The 17209-nt window shown below is 45.7% G+C and overlaps 1 protein-coding gene across 1 annotated transcript in view; it reads right to left on the reverse strand.

Moving 5' to 3' along the window:
* The window catches only part of plb1 (phospholipase B1), a 288667-nt gene that overhangs the window by 122864 nt on the left and 148594 nt on the right, over positions 1-17209 (reverse strand). Inside the window, exons 27-31 of the mRNA XM_072500134.1 lie at positions 15952-16056; positions 11210-11305; positions 8497-8568; positions 5169-5285; positions 476-536 (exon numbers count right to left, since the gene is read on the reverse strand). Coding sequence (XP_072356235.1) covers positions 476-536; positions 5169-5285; positions 8497-8568; positions 11210-11305; positions 15952-16056 — 451 coding nt within the window. The remainder of the gene's footprint in view (positions 1-475; positions 537-5168; positions 5286-8496; positions 8569-11209; positions 11306-15951; positions 16057-17209) is intronic.

Genomic DNA, 17209 nt, shown 5'->3' on the forward strand with positions numbered 1-17209 from the left:
GATGTAAGGCTTTGGGCAAGAGATGGAGGAGGAACATGGGGAAGAACTTTTTTTACACAGTGAGTGATAACAACCTGGAGCCTGCTGCCCACAAGGGCAGTGGAAATGGCATCAATCAATGATTTAAGAATAAATTGATGGGTACTTGACAGAAATAAATCTGCAGCGCTACAGGGAGCTGGCAAGGACATGTGGGCCGAATGGCCTCTTTCTGTGCTGTTAATGTGGTTCATTGAATGGCGAGGGACTCCCTGCCGTGTGTTTCTCTGCCGCGCGCTGCTCGCTGGCAGCAGGATTCTATCTTCCTGCCGATTTGTCAATGGGATTTCCCATTGTACCCACCCCATGCCACCGCGAAACCCGTTGACGGGCTGTGCTTCCAGCAGTAAAATTGAATTGGAACAACCGGAGAATTCCGGACAATAATGGAAAAAGGGAGAAAGGAGAGAAAACATTTTAAATAATCTGCAATTACCTGAATTTGGAATGGTGGCTGATGGAGACTTGTCTTTGCAAAGTAACTCACTTCCAAAGTCCTGTAAATAATCGGAGCCTTAAAATTCATTCTATTCTTACGTGGTTATGAATAAGTAGAGAATATCTTCCCATAGTCCCTCTCTGAGTAACAACTGAACTGGAATTTTGTCAATCCATTTATACTGAAATTACGATTAAGTTTCCACTAGTTTCTACACCTATGCTAAAACCTCCTGAGAACCTCATTCGCATACATCACTATCACAACTTCACAAGAAACGGGAGCAGGAGTAAGTCAATCGACCCCTCCAGCCTACTCCACCATTCAATAAGGGCACAGCCGACCTCGTTGTGGCCCTAACCACATTCTCCTGCCTGCCAACCCCAACCCTTGTTCATCAAATATCAGCCTTGAATATTTAGATTTATTGTCCCGTGTACCGAGGTTCAGTGAAAAGTATTGTACTACATACAGTCCAGGCAGATTGTTGCACACATGAAAAAACATAGGACATATGATAAATACACAATGTAAATACATAGACATGGACATGGGGTGAAGCATACGGAGTGTAGTGCTACTCAGTAGAGAAGATGTGTGAAGAGATCGGTTCAGTCCGTAAGAGGGTCATTCAGGAGTCTGGTAACAGCTGGGAATGAGCTGTTTTTGAATCTGTTACTGCTACAGACTTTTGTATCTCCTGCCCGGTGGAAGAAGTTAGAAGAGAGAATAACCCGGGTGGGAGGGGTCTAATATATCCACTGACTCAACCTCCACTGGTTTCTGGGGTAGAAAATGCCAAAGACTAATGACCATCTGAGAGAAGAAATTCCTCTTCATCTCTGTAGTAAATGGGAGGCAATCAGGTCCCGGGGACTTGTCAGCCATGGCGTCCTATGAATTTGCCTGGTCCATTTTCTCTCATGGTCGTGTTTGTTTGAAGTTCTTCCCTCAATTTTTCCTATTGGGTTTCGACTATTCTCGGACTGCTTTTTGTTTCTTCTTCGGTGAAGACAGAAAAAAAAAAATCACTTGTTCAAAGTCTGCCATTTCCTTGTTTTCTGTTATTAATTCCCCGCTATGGGAATCAAGGCCTATTTCAGGTACACTTTTCCTTTTTATATACTTGTTGAAGCTTTCATGATCTTTTTCATATTTTGTGCTGCTTTTCTCTCAAATTCCAATTTATTATTTATTATCTTTATATTTTTTTCTCTCTTTATCCTTCTCTTTATTATTTTTAGTCCTTGGCTGGTTTATAAAATGTTCACAACCTTCTGAGGTCAGCACGGTAGCATAGAGGGCAGCATGGTAGCATAGTGGTTAGCATTGTGGCTTCACGGCTCCAGGGTCCCAGGTTCGATTCCCCGCTGGGCCACTGTCTGTGCGGAGTCTGCACGTTCTCCCCGTGTCTGCGAGGGTTTCCCCCGGATGCTCCGGTTTCCTCACACAGTCCAAAGATGTGCAGGTTAGGTGGATTGGCCATGATAAATTGCCCTTAGTGTCCAAAAAGGTTAGGAGGGGTTATTGGGTTACAGGGATAGGGTGGAAGTGAGGGATTAAGTGGGTCGGTGCAGACTCGATGGGCCAAATAGCCTCCTTCTGCACTGTACCTTCTAGATTTATTTACTTTATGTTTATGTCCTATTTACTTACAAGATACTGCAAGGCCTGGATAGAGTGGACGTGGAGAGGATGTTTCCACTTGTAGGAAAAACTAGAACCAGAGGACACCATCTCAGACTAAAGGGCCGATCCTTTAAAACAGAGATGAGGAGGAATTTCTTCAGCCAGAGGGTGGTGCATCTGTGGAACTCTCTCTTTGTAACCTTGTGATTGCCTTTATTGATTTTAAGACTCTAGTTTCAGACTCGCATTTCTCACCATCAAACTGAAAGCGAAATTCTATCATGTTATGATCATCTTTCCAAGAGGGTCCTTTACCATTAGGTGGGACAGTAGGTTGCAATGAGGAAATAAGAAAGTTACAAATGGATATAGATAAATTAGGTGAGTGGGCCAAATTTTGGCAGGTGGAGTTTCTGGAGTTACCCATTTTGGTTGGAAAAATGGAATGCAACGTATCATCTAAATGGAGAAAAACATCAGAGTGCTTTGGTGCAGAGGGATCTGGGTGTCCTCATGCATGAATCTCAGATAACTAGTATACAGGTACAACAGGTAATAAGCAAGGCAAATGGAATTTTAGGCTTTATAGCTAAAGGGATAGAGTATAAAAGTTGGGAACTGTTGCTGCAACTGTACAAGGCATTATTAACACGGCACCTGGAGTACTGTGTACAGTTTTGGTCCCTTTATTTGAGGAGGGATGTAGTTGCATTAGAGGCAGTTCAGAGGAGGTCACTAGATTGATTCCACAGATGAGGGATTTGTCTTATGAAAAGAGATTGAGCAGTTTAGGCCTATACTCTTTTGGGTTTAGAAAAATGAGATCTAATTGAGGTATATGAGATGATAAAAGATAGAGGTAGAGTGGACGTTTCCTCTTGTGGGCAATCTAGAATGAGAGGTCATAGTTTTAGGATAAGGAGGAGCAGATTTAAAACAGCGATGAGGAGAAATTACTTCTCTCAAAGGGTCGTGACTCTTTGGAATGCATTATCCCAGAATGCGGTGGATGCCGAATCATGGAGTAAATTTAAGGAGGAGATGAACAGATATTTAATTAGTAATGGGCTGAAGGGTTATGGAGAAGAGGCAGGAAAGTGGAGTTGAGGCCATGATGAGATTGGCCATGATTGTATTGAATTGCGGGAGCAGCCTCGGGGGCTGAATTGTCTATTCCTGCTCCTATGTTCTTATTGATTAATTCTGTCACATTGCACATTTTCAGGTCCAAAACAGCCTATTCCCTGAATACTAAAAAGAAGCATAAATCAGTGGTATAGAGTCATTGAGCTTTACAAGCACAGGCAGAGGCCCTTTGGCCCATCGTGCCTGTGTCAGCCATCATATTCAACCTATACAAACGTTACCCAAGGAAAGCACTGAACAGGTGCAATCTTCCATATTTCTGTCACCCCAAGGAGGTTTGGAGAATCAAACTATCTTTTATGCACACTGAGCACATCATGCTGAGGAAAAAATGATCGTGGATGCTTTCCCCCCCTTTTAATGTAACAAATTCTGATGTCGTCATTCACAAATATAAAACATACAGCGCTGGCAGCAGCAGGAAAATACGTTATAAAGCCAAAAAGTAAACATTTATGTCGACTCAATGGCACCTTTGGTGTCTTTGCTTATCCTTGCCGGTTGGGTATCAAGGAGAGTTCAATGACTTTACAATCAGCATGCCGCCTTTTGCTTTTTCCCCTTTTCAACCCCTCTGTGTTTGTCTGACTTGTGTTTTGTGGGTGTATGTGTGTAAGGGGGTTTTGATTAGGGAGGTAAGTTAAAGCACGAGTTAGGTATTTATTAATATTTACCTGCTGTGTATTTCATCATTATTCTTGTTATAGATAAACAATAATTGTGTTTGAACTTACAAACCTGGTGACTGTAATTATTGGGCAACCAAGGGCCAAAGATTTGGGGAATTTTTATAACAATTGTTGGTTAATTAACTTGTGTTGTGACTCCGGGGCATGTGGGGCTGGAATTGACCACACACTAGCCCAGGGTGGCGTAACAATACAAGTACAATTTAAATACCGGTCAGTGATAGAATGTCGCAGCTCGAGCATCAATCTATTAAAGGGCTGGCAAAATTTCCAATGTCGATGAAGATGATCTGACCCATCTCCCTTCTCCAACTCTACTAATTTGTTTCGGTCGAACCTGTGTCAAGGCCTGGACCAGCGGGGAGGGCAGGGTGGGTGGGGGGGGGGGGGGGGGGGGGGGCGGCAATGATGATGGCGTAGTGAGCTAGGAATCCAGAGGCACAGGTCTGGAATCATGGGTTCAATTCCCACCAGGGCAGGTGGTGGCATTTGAATTCAATAATACATCTTGAAGATGAAGCTAGGACTGGATTCTCTGGACGCCCCAGCCACATGTTTCCCAGCAGTGTGCCGTTTGCTGGCGGCAGGATTCCATAGCCACACCGCTTGTGAATGGGATTTCCCATTGAAGCCACCCTACACCGCCGGGAAACCCGTGGGGTGTGGGGGGGGAGGGGCCGCTGCCCGCGGGAAAAGTGAATCGCAACGGTGAGAGAATTCCAGCCCTGGTGTCAGTAATGGTGACCATGAAAGCCATCACCAATTGTTCCAAAAACCCTTCCGGTTCACTAATGTCCGTTAGGGATGGAAATCTGCCATTGTTACCTGGTGATGTCCATTCGGCCCATCGAGTCTGCATGAACCCTCTGAAAGAAAGAGGCCCGCTTCCCTGCCCTATCGCCGTAATGCCCTAATCTGCACATCCCTGGACACCAAGGGGCACCAAGGGTTATTCTATCACTGGACAGCTGCAGATTTTGCAAAACACTGAGGCAACAAGAGGAACAAAGCTATCGCAAACAAAAATTTACAGTGCAGAGGTTCATCGTGGATAGTAACGTATAATGTGCAATAGGAATTTATTACTCCATTTTACACCCACCCTGAAACCTGGTTTTCATTTCTGAAACCACCCTCTCCAGACGGCATGGAAAAAAATTGAGGGTAAGTAAGATTTTCAAAGAAATATCTTCTTGAAACAATGTAAGATTGTATTTATCACTGACCTTGTCCAATGGAATGGGTGTGGTCCTAATGGTTACAGGCGCCACTGAAGTCGACTGCTCAGAGTTATTTGGATAAGTAAAATTACCATTCCTGTATGTTCTCAAATAAGGCTGCTCCTGGTATTACCATAGGGCAAACAAAATAACTCAATTAGTTTGCAAATAAATGCCTACTCTGACTTGGCTATTATTAATATTTTTAACCACACAGAGGTTTGAATGAGACATTTTCCCTCCCGTCCTATGAGAAAGTTATTTTTGCTCGCCACCATACTTAACTCCGAAACCAAGATCAGAAAGCCACAGTATGGGAATATGTCCAGGTCCTAACCCCTCCGTTCATGGTTAGAATTTCAATCACAGCTTGTCCTTTATATGTTCCCCCATTCACCACTGGGAATCATTTCAATAGCCTATCAACTATCATCTCGATAGCGCTGCATTCGTTGTTGGACATCCTCCATCCTCCCATCTCCCCATTGGCTATGTTCCATATAAACTACCGTTCCCCATTGAGTACTGTTTAGCTATCCTACCAATCCCCATTGATGCCCTTGGTGAATGATCCCTCCGCAACCACCCTCAAACCGCCTTTGACATGGTCAACCATATCATGTTAATTCAGTGCCTTTTTTCCATAGTCAGACTACACTGAAGTCTGTCGCTCGGTTCCACTTTAGCTTATCTAATTGTAGCAACAGCGTGTTGGCTTGAACCCCAAGTATCGCTATCTCTGGGATCCACCAAGGATTGAATCTTTTGACCACCCATTTTCCTCAGCTGTATAGTTCCCGCTTTATATTATTATCCAGATAATGTGATGTCAGTTTGCAAACGTGCGTTAATGACACCCAGCTCTTCATTGTGCCTCCCATTTCTGTCCTCATAGATTACTTGGCTAAAGTACGGCCTTGGACAACCCGTGGGTCAGGATTTTTAGGGTGGTGGGGTTTCCTCCCTCACTATCCGAAGAGTTGGCAGGGGACACATCCCGGCCAATACTGCCTGCCCCCAATGATTTTGTGCTCCAATGAGCACTAATTGGCTGCAGACAGGCAGCCTCTCTGGAGGAAGTCCTGCTTTAGAGAGCTTTTGGTCAATCTGATCAGGCCTGCAGTGCCAGAAGCTGCAGTGGAGCGGGCTGGACTGCATGCAATCCCTGGAAACATGTCCTGGCCTTCGTGGAAGGGGTATGTTTTGGGGGTCTCGGGGTGGGGAGAGTAGGGGAGGTCTCGGGTTTGGGGATGGTGCACAATCTGGGCTTGGGGTGTCAGGGGAGAGGCCACACAGGGAGGGAGGTATTGTAGCTGTCTGATCTTAAGGGAGGGAGGGGGGGGTCACCCAAAATTTAAAGGGGGTTTCTCTTGGAGGCACCACCCACTGCCCAAGTTCTGAACCCTATTACTTTTGGACTTCCTTCATATCAGGGAACTCCTCCCACCTTCGTAGAAATTGAGGCTGGGTGGGAAATGTCCACTTAAGCTAATCAATTAGGGCAAAGGCGGACGGCCTGTCAGAGGCCTCATCCACCCCAGCATAAAATTGCTGAGGCTGGGGTGGGTGAGAACCCATCAGGAAGCCCACCCGTGCTATTTCATGCTCAACCCCGCTGACAGGGGACAGTATCATTCAGGCCTTAATTTCCAACGGACTCCATACCTTCAACACCCACAGTCCATCCACCTACATGAGCTGATATTCACAACCTTGACCTGATCTTAAACTGACCTCTGACCCTTTATATCACTGTCTTATTAGACATTTTGTCCCATGTGTCCAAAGCTCTGCGGCTCTGTTCAGCCACATGAAGAAACTCGCAACCCTGAATGGACGTCACCCTCAAATCAGGGGACTGCTGATCACAACGAGAGTCACTGTGCAGGGGAGGGGGGAGGAGGGGGAGGGGGAGGGGGGAGGGGGGGGTGCATGAGCGGTCATCCTCGACCCGGGAGCAGGAGGGGAGAATGTTGTGAATTTCTATCCTGGACTGACAGTGATGGATTTTGGACACTCCTTTTACAGAGGATTAAAAGCAGAGGATTTACACACAGCAAATTTAAACCAGGAGAAATGTTTATCTTTCCTGAATTTCATTTGTGGTCTAACTTTGTAAACTTCTTTCACAGGGGCTTAGAAAGGGATTCGCAGACAGGAAACTGATAACCAAGGGCAGCACGGTAGCATTGTGGATAGCACAAATGCTTCACAGCTCCAGGGTCCCAGGTTCGATTCCCGGCTTGGGTCACTGTCTGTGCGGAGTCTGCACATTCTCCCCGTGTCTGCGTGGGTTTCCTCCGGGTGCTCCGGTTTCCTCCCACAGTCCAAAGATGTGCAGGTTAGGTGGATTGGCCATGCTAAATTGCCCTTTAGTGTCCAAATTTCCCCTAGTGTTAGGTGGGGTTGCTGGGTTGTGGGGATGGGGTGGAGGTGTGGGCTTGGGTGGGGTGCTCTTTCCAAGAGCCGGTGCAGACTCGCTGGGCCGAATGGCCTCCTTCTGCACTGTAAATTCTATGAAATCCTCTATGAAACCCTCCAGAACAAGAAACATTGAGCGGGATTCTCAGGCCCCCCAGCAGCGTGTTTCTCAGCAGCAGGGGGTGGTGCGCCCTTCGCTGGCAGTGGGATTCCCAATTCATGCCGTTGTCAATGGGAACTCCCATTGAAGCCACACCATTCTGCCAGAAACTCACTTTGCTGCTGGCAGGACCAGAGAATCCTGCCACCAACAAATGACCGGAGAATACCACGTAAAAGCTGCCTCTTTAATATGATGGAAACCATTGAAGTGCTTATATCACAGTCAATTTCATTGCCCTTTAACGTCGTTCGAACGTCTTATATACTTAGCAGCCAAAAAAGCTTTGAACTGCATTGTCCACATTCAATTTCAGCCTATTGCTTTTTACAAGCCCCTTCAGGCAACTTCAAAGGAAGGATTACCATTGCTTATTTATATAGAGTCCATTAACTCTAAAGTACTTCCTCTTTTGAGCAGCTGTTCTTTCTAACCATAGTATTTTTTAAAAAAGAGGCTGTCTCTTTGTTCTGAAGAGCAGGTGTGGGGGAAGCACTCAGGCAGAGCTCCACAACAGTGGTTTCGTGGTCATCATTAGACTTTTACCCATCCGCCATGGTGGAACTCAAACCCAGGTCTCTGGATTACTAGTCCAATGACAATGCCACTAACACCACCGCCACCTCTGCCGTGAGCACTAAGCTAACCCATATGCAAAAGGCACAAAATATGACAACCCATAGAAAGCAAGGAACCAAATAAGAGTCAACGTTCTATAGAAAGCTATTTGCGGAGAAGCTGTGTGAAACATGCCTTTGAAGGACAGCTGATGTTAATGTGATCATCAAATGTTTGATTGGCCGTCTTCATACCAATTGGCTCCAGCTGAAAGAAAGCAAAGAAAAACAAAGGTCATTCTGACTGGCTCTGAACAGAATCTGACCATTATTTGTCTATTTCCTATGCCAGACCTCTCGCCATAAGATTAGGAGTCTGTGGAACTTTGCTTTTAATGCTTCTCCTGAGCTAGCATTCCTTATTTTAGATGGTAGTCCATCCTAGAAGTCAAATAACATCGATTTCACAGGACAAAAGTCAGCTCGCTTGGCAACTTGGAACCCGCGTGAAATCATTGTCACCTCGATTATAAAGTGAAAGTGAACAACCAGGCTTATTGTTGCAACTGCAGACACATCGGTGTGATCGGAGAAACCGTTCCATCGTAGCAGACAGCTGACGAGGGAGGGTCGGTTTTGCCAATCAAACAAGGAATGGAATGACCATCAGTCACAGAGGTCAACTGCACCCCTGACAAATGCAATGGATCAACAACATCACTCCCCAGGGTAGTGCATTTGCAACAGGGACCAGCAAACGTCAGACGGTCAGCCAACAACACACATGCTTACCATTAGAGGACTGAACACTTTAAAGATTAAATGTGCCATGTGTATGTCAGGACAAAATAAAGTGAGGGAGACTACGCTGAACAGTTTGTTCTTCGTATGTGATGACTTCCTTGTAGACTGTGTAAGTGGTTTGTAACTGCAAGTGATAGTGCATGCAATGTGTCATTTTCTTTTTGTGAAAAAAGGAGGGCTGGATTATCTGCTGTCGGGATTCTCCGTTACGCCGACAGTGCACCCACACCCGGGGATTTCCCAACGGAGTGGGGCTGCCCACAATGGGAAGTTCCCACTGCCGGTGGGGGCACAGGGCACCAGAAAACTGGTGCGGCGGGATGTAGAATCCCGCCCGGGATCTTTGGAGAAATGCTGACTCTCATAGATTATCATAGATTATCATAGAATTTACAGTGCAGAAGGAGGCCATTCGGCCCATTGAGTCTGCACCAGCTCCTGGAAAGAGCACCCTGCCCAAGGTCAACACCTCCACCCTATCCCCATAACCCAGTAATCCCACCCAACACTAAGGGCAATTTTGGACACTAAGGGCAATTTATCATGGCCAATCCACCTAACCTGCACATCTTTGGGCTGTGGGAGGAAACCAGAGCATCCGGAGGAAATCCACGCACCCACGGGGAGGATGTGCAAACTCCACACAGACAGTGACCCAAGCCGAAATCGAACCTGGGACCCTGGAGCTGTGAAGCAATTGTGCTATCCACAATGCTACCGTGCTGTCCCTAAACTCTATACGAGCCTCTAAAGTATATATACACAGAATGCCAATGCACCCACAAATCAATAACAATGAAGTGATGAGCCAGGATCTCAGAAGATTTATACCATCATGAGCTCCTGAAGGATGAATAAATCACCGACATGATATGCAGACTCTTGAACGCTTCAACGATAAGGTGATCTATCTTTAGTGTAAATAGATTTTGAAACCACCCTACTGTATGAAATGAAAATGAAATGAGAAATGAAAATGAAAATGACCTGCATTAGATCTATTCACTCTTGCTGGTTGTCATTTTTCATCTTTGGAAAAAAAGGGAGATGTTGCAGTATCGCTTTAAGAGAACATGCAAATGGTGTACACATGTGATCGCTGAAGTAACTGATGGAAAACACCACGTGACCAGCTGGTGACGGTGTGTTGCATCCCTTGGTTAGATGTTTCTTGTGAGCTCTCCTATCATTTGTATATATTAGTACTAATCTTCAAATAAAAGAACATACACTATTGTTTATCAATGCTCAGTGATTTACTGATGGGTTACTTGATTTCTTCATGCAGATTTACCAAACCAGCAGATTCAGTTGGCAGGGGCACCCTTTCTCTGAATGGGGATCTCCATTAAGAGGGGAAGGTTGCCTTTAAGAATAGAAGGCCGGCGACATCATGTGAGATGACTAAATGTTACTGAGCCTCCTTTTGGATGCGCAGGCCATTGGCAACGCGGGCCCCATTTGAACCAATGCCATATTCAGGTAAAAGAGACAAAACCAGGTTTGCGTGCTGCCTTTCTCAAGGGGAATGGGAAGATTAGAATCACAACCTCACACTGGGTAGCACCGTTGCGTCACAGCGCCAGGGTCCCAGGTTCGATTCCCGGTTTGGTTCACTGTCTGTGCGGAGTCTGCACGTTCTCCCCGTGTCTGCGTGGGTTTCCTCCGCGTGCTCCGGTTTCCTCCCACAAGTCCCGAAAGACGTGCTGTTAGGTAATTTGGACATTCTGAATTCTCCCTCTGTGTACCCGAACAGGTGCCGGAATGTGACAACTAGGGGCTTTTCACAGTAACTTCATTGCAGTGTTAATGTAAGCCTACTTGTGACAATAAAGATTATAAATTGCAAAAACAGGCCCTAAATCTTTACTATTTGGGCGAAATGGCCTGTCATTATGGCCACTGAATTCTAATTTGGAGCAAAATTGATCCCAAAAGATATCCTTCAACCATTTTCTCCATTCACCTAAGAAGGAAAGCAGTTGAAATGCTTTCCAATACCTAGAATGCAGGAATGATCAGAATCCCTGCACTATGACCATCCTATGAGGTATAGGAGTTGCACTCACAAACCAAATTTAAAAAATAATGATCAAATACTTAACCAGGTTTTTCCATAAACCCCGTGCTGCCTGAGAATGACCCTTCAGACTGAAGTGAAAGCAATCTGGTGAAAAATAGGTTCTGTCGGGCAGGCCATCCTAGGGAAAGATGAAAAGGCATAATATTAGCAAGAGGCTGAATTCTATTTGTCATTTGTACATAGCCATGTCTCGAGGTGAAGGTGCACATACCTCACCGGACAATACGGTCCAAAGGGAAGTTGGAACAATAGACCCAATGACACAGGTCCAGGAAATGAATGTTTGATTAAGAGTAATGTTTTCTAGAAACACAGTGTGTTATGTTCTAAATGGATCTATGTACATTAAAGAAGACATGTCAACTTGATCAACATAGACTAATTGGCCATGTGTACCAACCTTTGGTGGTGTCAGCCATACAGGCAACATTGCACTGACCTGGCAATAGCATGTTTAACCATCTTCATATGGCGAGGGTCTCCAAAGATCCAGATGGAGAGTTGAGGTATCTCTTGACCATGGGATCAGAGTGCTATGGAGCCATTTGCAGGGTCTTAACCACTTCATCTCCACTTCAGGAGACATCAGGTGGTAGCATAATGGTATTGCCATTAGACTAAACGGGGGACTTGGGTTCAAATCCCAGGATGACAATTGGAATTTGAATTCAATAAAAATCTGGAATTAAAAGTCGAACGATGACCATGAAATAATTGCTGCAAAACTCTGGCTCACTAATATCCCTTTAGGGAAGGAAATCTGCCATCCTTAGATAGTCTGGCCTGCATGTGACTCCAGACCAAAATAATGTGGTTGACTAAATGCTCTCTGGATGTGACGGACAATAAATGTTGGCCCAACCAGCAATGCCCATAAAAACAAAGTGTGCATCAGGTTCTAAACTGCCTGAACATTTCTTCTGTCATTTGTCCCTATCAATTATCTACCCCTCCACTTACAGAGCTAACCACGGGTATCAACTTGTATGAAGATTCCCAAAAGTTGTAGAAGTTTTGTTGCCCTTTAATTGCATCAAAATAAAACTTGTTGGTGCTAAGGGGGTGGAAGAGTTCCTGCGAACACCACAGCTTTCCGCTACCCAACCTTCCTCCCACCTTTCCACAGACCAGAAACACACAAACCCCCTACCAGAGATTGATGTGGAGAATATATTTCTCTCTCAGAGGGACGTGAGTCTTTGGAACTCTCGTCCTCAAAAGGCAGTGGAAGCAGAGTTTTTGAATATTTTTTAAGGCTGAGCTCGATAGATTCTGGATAAGCCAGGAGGTGAAAGGTTATTTGGGGTAGGTGGGAATGTGGAGTTAAGGTTATGATCTTATTGAAGAGCAGAGCAGGTTTGATGGGCCGAGTGGCCTACTCCTGCTCCTAATTTGTATGTTTGTCCTCACAATTACCTACTTTAGCTGCCAGATGGGCAATATTACATTGCCCCAAAGTCCACAAGCTGCCTCTGGATGCCTGCTTGGAATAGGCAGCTTTCTGGTCCCATGTAACAACCCAGACCCAGTTAGTAACAGGCACCGTGGTGGCTTCCCAGTATTCTGCTGGTCATCAATGCAAAAGTAAAAATTCCTCCTAAGACACAGGACTTTGCGGTAGGTGAGCAATCATCCAACCATTCACATTTATAGAATACTAATGGACACACAGAGCGATCTGGGCTTGCAGGTTCACAGATCCTTAAAAGTGGCAGCACAGGTGGAAATGGTGGTAAAGAAAGCATATGGCATGCTTGCCTTAATTGGACGTGGCATCGAGTATAAAAGTTTGCAAATTATGTTACAGTTATTAAGAACGTTGGTTAGGCCACATTTGGAATACTGTGTCCAATTCTGGTCAGCACACTGCCAGAAGAATGTGGAGGTTTTGGCGACAGTACAGAAAAGATTTACCAGGAGGTTGCCTGGTATGGAGGGTATTAGCTATGAGAGAGATTGAATAAACTGTGATTGTTCGCCCCAGAGAGATGGAGGCTGAGGGGGCGACCTGATAGAAGTTTATAAAATTATTAGGGGTATAGATAGGGTGAACAGTTGGAGGCTTTTTCCCAGGGAGGAAATTACAATTACAAGGGGGCACAAATTACAAGGTGAATGGGGAAAGTGTCAATGGAGATGTGCGGAGGAAGTTTTTTACACAAAGGGTGGTGGTGGCCTGGAATGCACTGCCAAGTGAGGTAGTTGAGGCGACCTTTAAGACTTATCTGGATAAACACATGAACAGACAGGGGATAGAAGGATACAGGTTGGTCGAGATAGGACACGTGATCAGCGCAGGCTTGGAGGGCCGAATGGCCTGTTCCTGTGATGTTCCTTGTTCTCAACTCTGTTAACCTGTACTGCTTGTGACAAGTTTTGAATTGATGAAAAGGCAGAAACATTATTGTATGTGCAACGCAGAGTATTTTTGAAAATCTTCTGGCATCTTTGGATAGACCTGACCTCCTAGCAATTTTAACCCGGGGTGGGCAGGGCCTTGGAGCGGAAACCCAATGAAAGTCCTTAAGGGCCACCTAAGGGTCACCTCCTGCCCAGCCTCGAATTTTAGAACATAGAACATAGAACATTACAGCGCAGTCCAGGCCCTTCGGCCCTCGATGTTGCGCCGACCTGTGAAACCACTCTAAAGCCGATCTCCACTATTCCCTTATTGTCCATATGTCTATCCAATGACCATTTGAATGCCCTTAGTGTTGGCGAGTCCACTACTGTTGCAGGCAGGGCATTCCATGCCCTTACTACTCTCTGTGTAAAGAACCTACCTCTGACATCTGTCCTATATCTATCTCCCCTCAATTTAAAGCTATGTCCCCTTGTGCTAGACATCACCATCCGAGGAAAAAGGCTCTCACTGACCACCCTGTCTAATCCTCTGATCATCTTGTATGCCTCAATTAAGTCACATCTTAACCTTCTTCTCTCCAACGAAAACAGCCTCAAGTCCCTCAGCCTTTCCTCATAAGATCTTCCCTCCATACCAGGCAACATTCTGGTAAATCCCTCTACCAATAAAAGCTAACACACCGTACGCCTTCTTAACAACCCTCTCAACCTGAGTGGCAACTTTCAGGGTTCTATGTACATAGACACCGAGATCTCTCTGCTCATCCACACTGCCAAGAATCTTACCATTAGCCCAGTACTCTGTCTTCCTGTTATTCCTTCCAAAATGAATCACCTCACACTTTTCTGCATTAAACTCCATTTGCCACCTCTCAGCCCAGCGCTACAGCTTATCTATGTCCCTCTGTAACTTGTAACATCCTTCCGCACTGTCCACAACTCCACCGACTTTAGTGTAATCTGGAAATTTACTCACCCATCCTTCTACGCCCTCCTCCAGGTCATTTATAAAAATGACAAACAGCAGTGGCCCCAAAACAGATCCTTGTGGTACACCACTAGTAACTGGACTCCAGTCTGAACACTTCCCATCAACCACCACCCTTTGTCTTCTTCCAGCTAGCCAATTACTGATCCAAACTGCTAAATCTCCCTGAATCCCATGCTTCCGTATTTTCTGCAGTGGGAGCCTTATCAAACGCTTTACTAAAATCCATACACACCATCAACTGCTTTACCCTCATCCACCTGTTTGGTCACCTTCTCAAAGAACTCAATAAGGTTTGTGAGGCACGACCTACCCTTCACAAAACCGTGTTGACTATGTCTAATCAAATTATTCCTTTCCAGATGATTATACACCCTATCTCTTATAAACCTTTCCAAGATTTAGCCCACAACAGAAGTAAGGCTCACTGGTCTATAGTTACCGGGGTTGTCTCTACTCCCCTTCTTGAACAAGGGGACAACATTTGCTATCCTCCAGTCTTCTGGCACTATTTTACGATGATAGACGGATGACACTCGGTCCCCGCCTCCCCATGATCCACCCTGGCCTATCCTCACAGACTCTAATCGCACCCTGGTGACCGTTAAGGTGTTCCTACCCACGCTGAGACCTGGGCAACTAACTTGTCCTCGGACTTAATGTCAGGCAGCTCCATGCCGTGCCTCTTCCGGCCGCTGCAATACTGTTTCTCAAGTGATTATAGAGCTTCCGGCCTTCTGATTGGATAGCAGCTATCCAAGTTGAGGCTTCCTCCCAAGTGAAGGCCTTATGCCAATCATTAGAGCGTAATATTGCATTGGAGCTGCTGGAGTCGGTGGGAACTGGCTCCCCATTGACTCTTCGAATGTAGGGGGCCCTGCCTGTGAAAATTCAGGGCTTTATCTTTACACGTACCAGGGTTGGTGCTAAAGTGTTTGAATTATGAACATATGAACATACGAATTAGCTGCAGGAGTGGTCCACTCGGCCCTGGAGCCCGATACACCATTCAATAAGATAATGGATGATTTTATTTTAATCTGAATTCCACATTCCTGCCAATCCCATTAACCTTCCACTCCCTTGCTTATCAAGAATCTGTCAAGCTCTGCCTCAAAGATATTCAAAGACTCTGCTTCCACCGCCTTAAGAGGAAGAGTGTTCCCAAGTCTCATGACCCTCTGAGAGAAACACTTTCTCCTCATCACTGCCCAAAATGGGTGACCCCTTATTTTTAAACAGTGACCCCCCTAATTCTAGATTCTCCCACAAGAGGAAACATCCTCTCCACACCCGCCCTGTCAATACCCCTCAGGATCTTATGTTTCATGAACCTCAACAATACTTTCAACTTAACCATCCAGCCACTGGGATTAACACAGTCTGTTGCCTTTACATTTTCCTTCAGTTACCTTGTTCCGTGGTATTTCAATATCTTCCAGAAATGGCTGGACGACCACAGTGAAGTCTTCCCTGGTATCATACCTTCCGGACTCAACCAACAGGTGCGTTCTTTCCTAAACGAGGCAAAACGTTCCATTTGAAAGAATGTGACTATTTCACCATTTCAGTCTATAAGAGGTCTAGCGGCAGTGGTAGAGAACCTAACTCTCGACCAAAAGCGGCAGGTTCAAACCCTCCGTCAGGACATATCAGCCATGGAAGGAATGTTCATAATGTGGTTCAATGGGCTGATAATCGGGAATCTTTCACCCCGTTTCTTTCTCCCCACCACTATCCCCCAAAGGGCAATACAGTGTGTGTGAGCATACGCTGAAAAAATATTCCTTGGGCTCTTGCTCCATCTCCAGGTAATTTTTCATGACCACTGGGGGTGCTGAATGTTTTTTAATTCCTCAGCGGGCACTAAGTCCCTCAATTATACACTCAAGAGCACTTCAGCTGTGACGAGAGTCTTGACCGGCTGGGGTTATTCTCTTTAGAGCAGAGAAGGCTGAGGGGTGGGAGAGGGGTGTGGAGGCGGGCGGACCGGCTTAAGGTCTACAAAATTATGAGGGATATAAATAGGGTGAATAGGAAGAAAGAAGGGACAATAACCAGGGGGCATAGTTAAAGGGCAGGAGATTTAAAGGGAAAATCCAGATGGTGGTGGAGGGGCTGGTTTAGCACACTGGGCTAAATCGCTGGCTTTTAAAGCAGACCAAGGCAGGCCAGCAGCACGGTTCAATTCCCGTACCGGCCTCCCCGAACATGTGCTGAAATGTGGCGACTAGGGGCTTTTCACAGTAACTTAATTTGAAGCCTACTTGTGACAATAAGCGATTTTCATTTCATTTCATTTTCATCTGGAATTCACTGAAAGGGTGGTAGAGGCGGGAACCCTCACAACATTTAAGAAGCATTTAGATGACCACTTGAAATGCCGTTGCATACAGGGCTACGGACCAAGTGCTGGGAATTGGGATTAGAGGAGTGGCACAGTGGTTAGCAAGGCTGCCTCACTGCACCAGGGACCCGGGTTCAATTCTGACCTTGGGTGACTGTTGGTGTAGAGTTTGCACGTTCTCCCAGTATCTGCGTAGGATTCCTCCAGGAGCTCCGGTTTCCTCCCACAGTCCAAAAATGTGCAGGTTAGGTGGATTGGGATGACTGGGTTACGGGGATAGGGTGGGGGCCTAGGTAAGGGTGCTTTTTGATAGGCTGAGTGGC

The sequence above is a fragment of the Scyliorhinus torazame genome, chromosome 4 (assembly GCF_047496885.1).
Source record: "Scyliorhinus torazame isolate Kashiwa2021f chromosome 4, sScyTor2.1, whole genome shotgun sequence".
Lineage (NCBI taxonomy): Eukaryota > Metazoa > Chordata > Chondrichthyes > Carcharhiniformes > Scyliorhinidae > Scyliorhinus > Scyliorhinus torazame.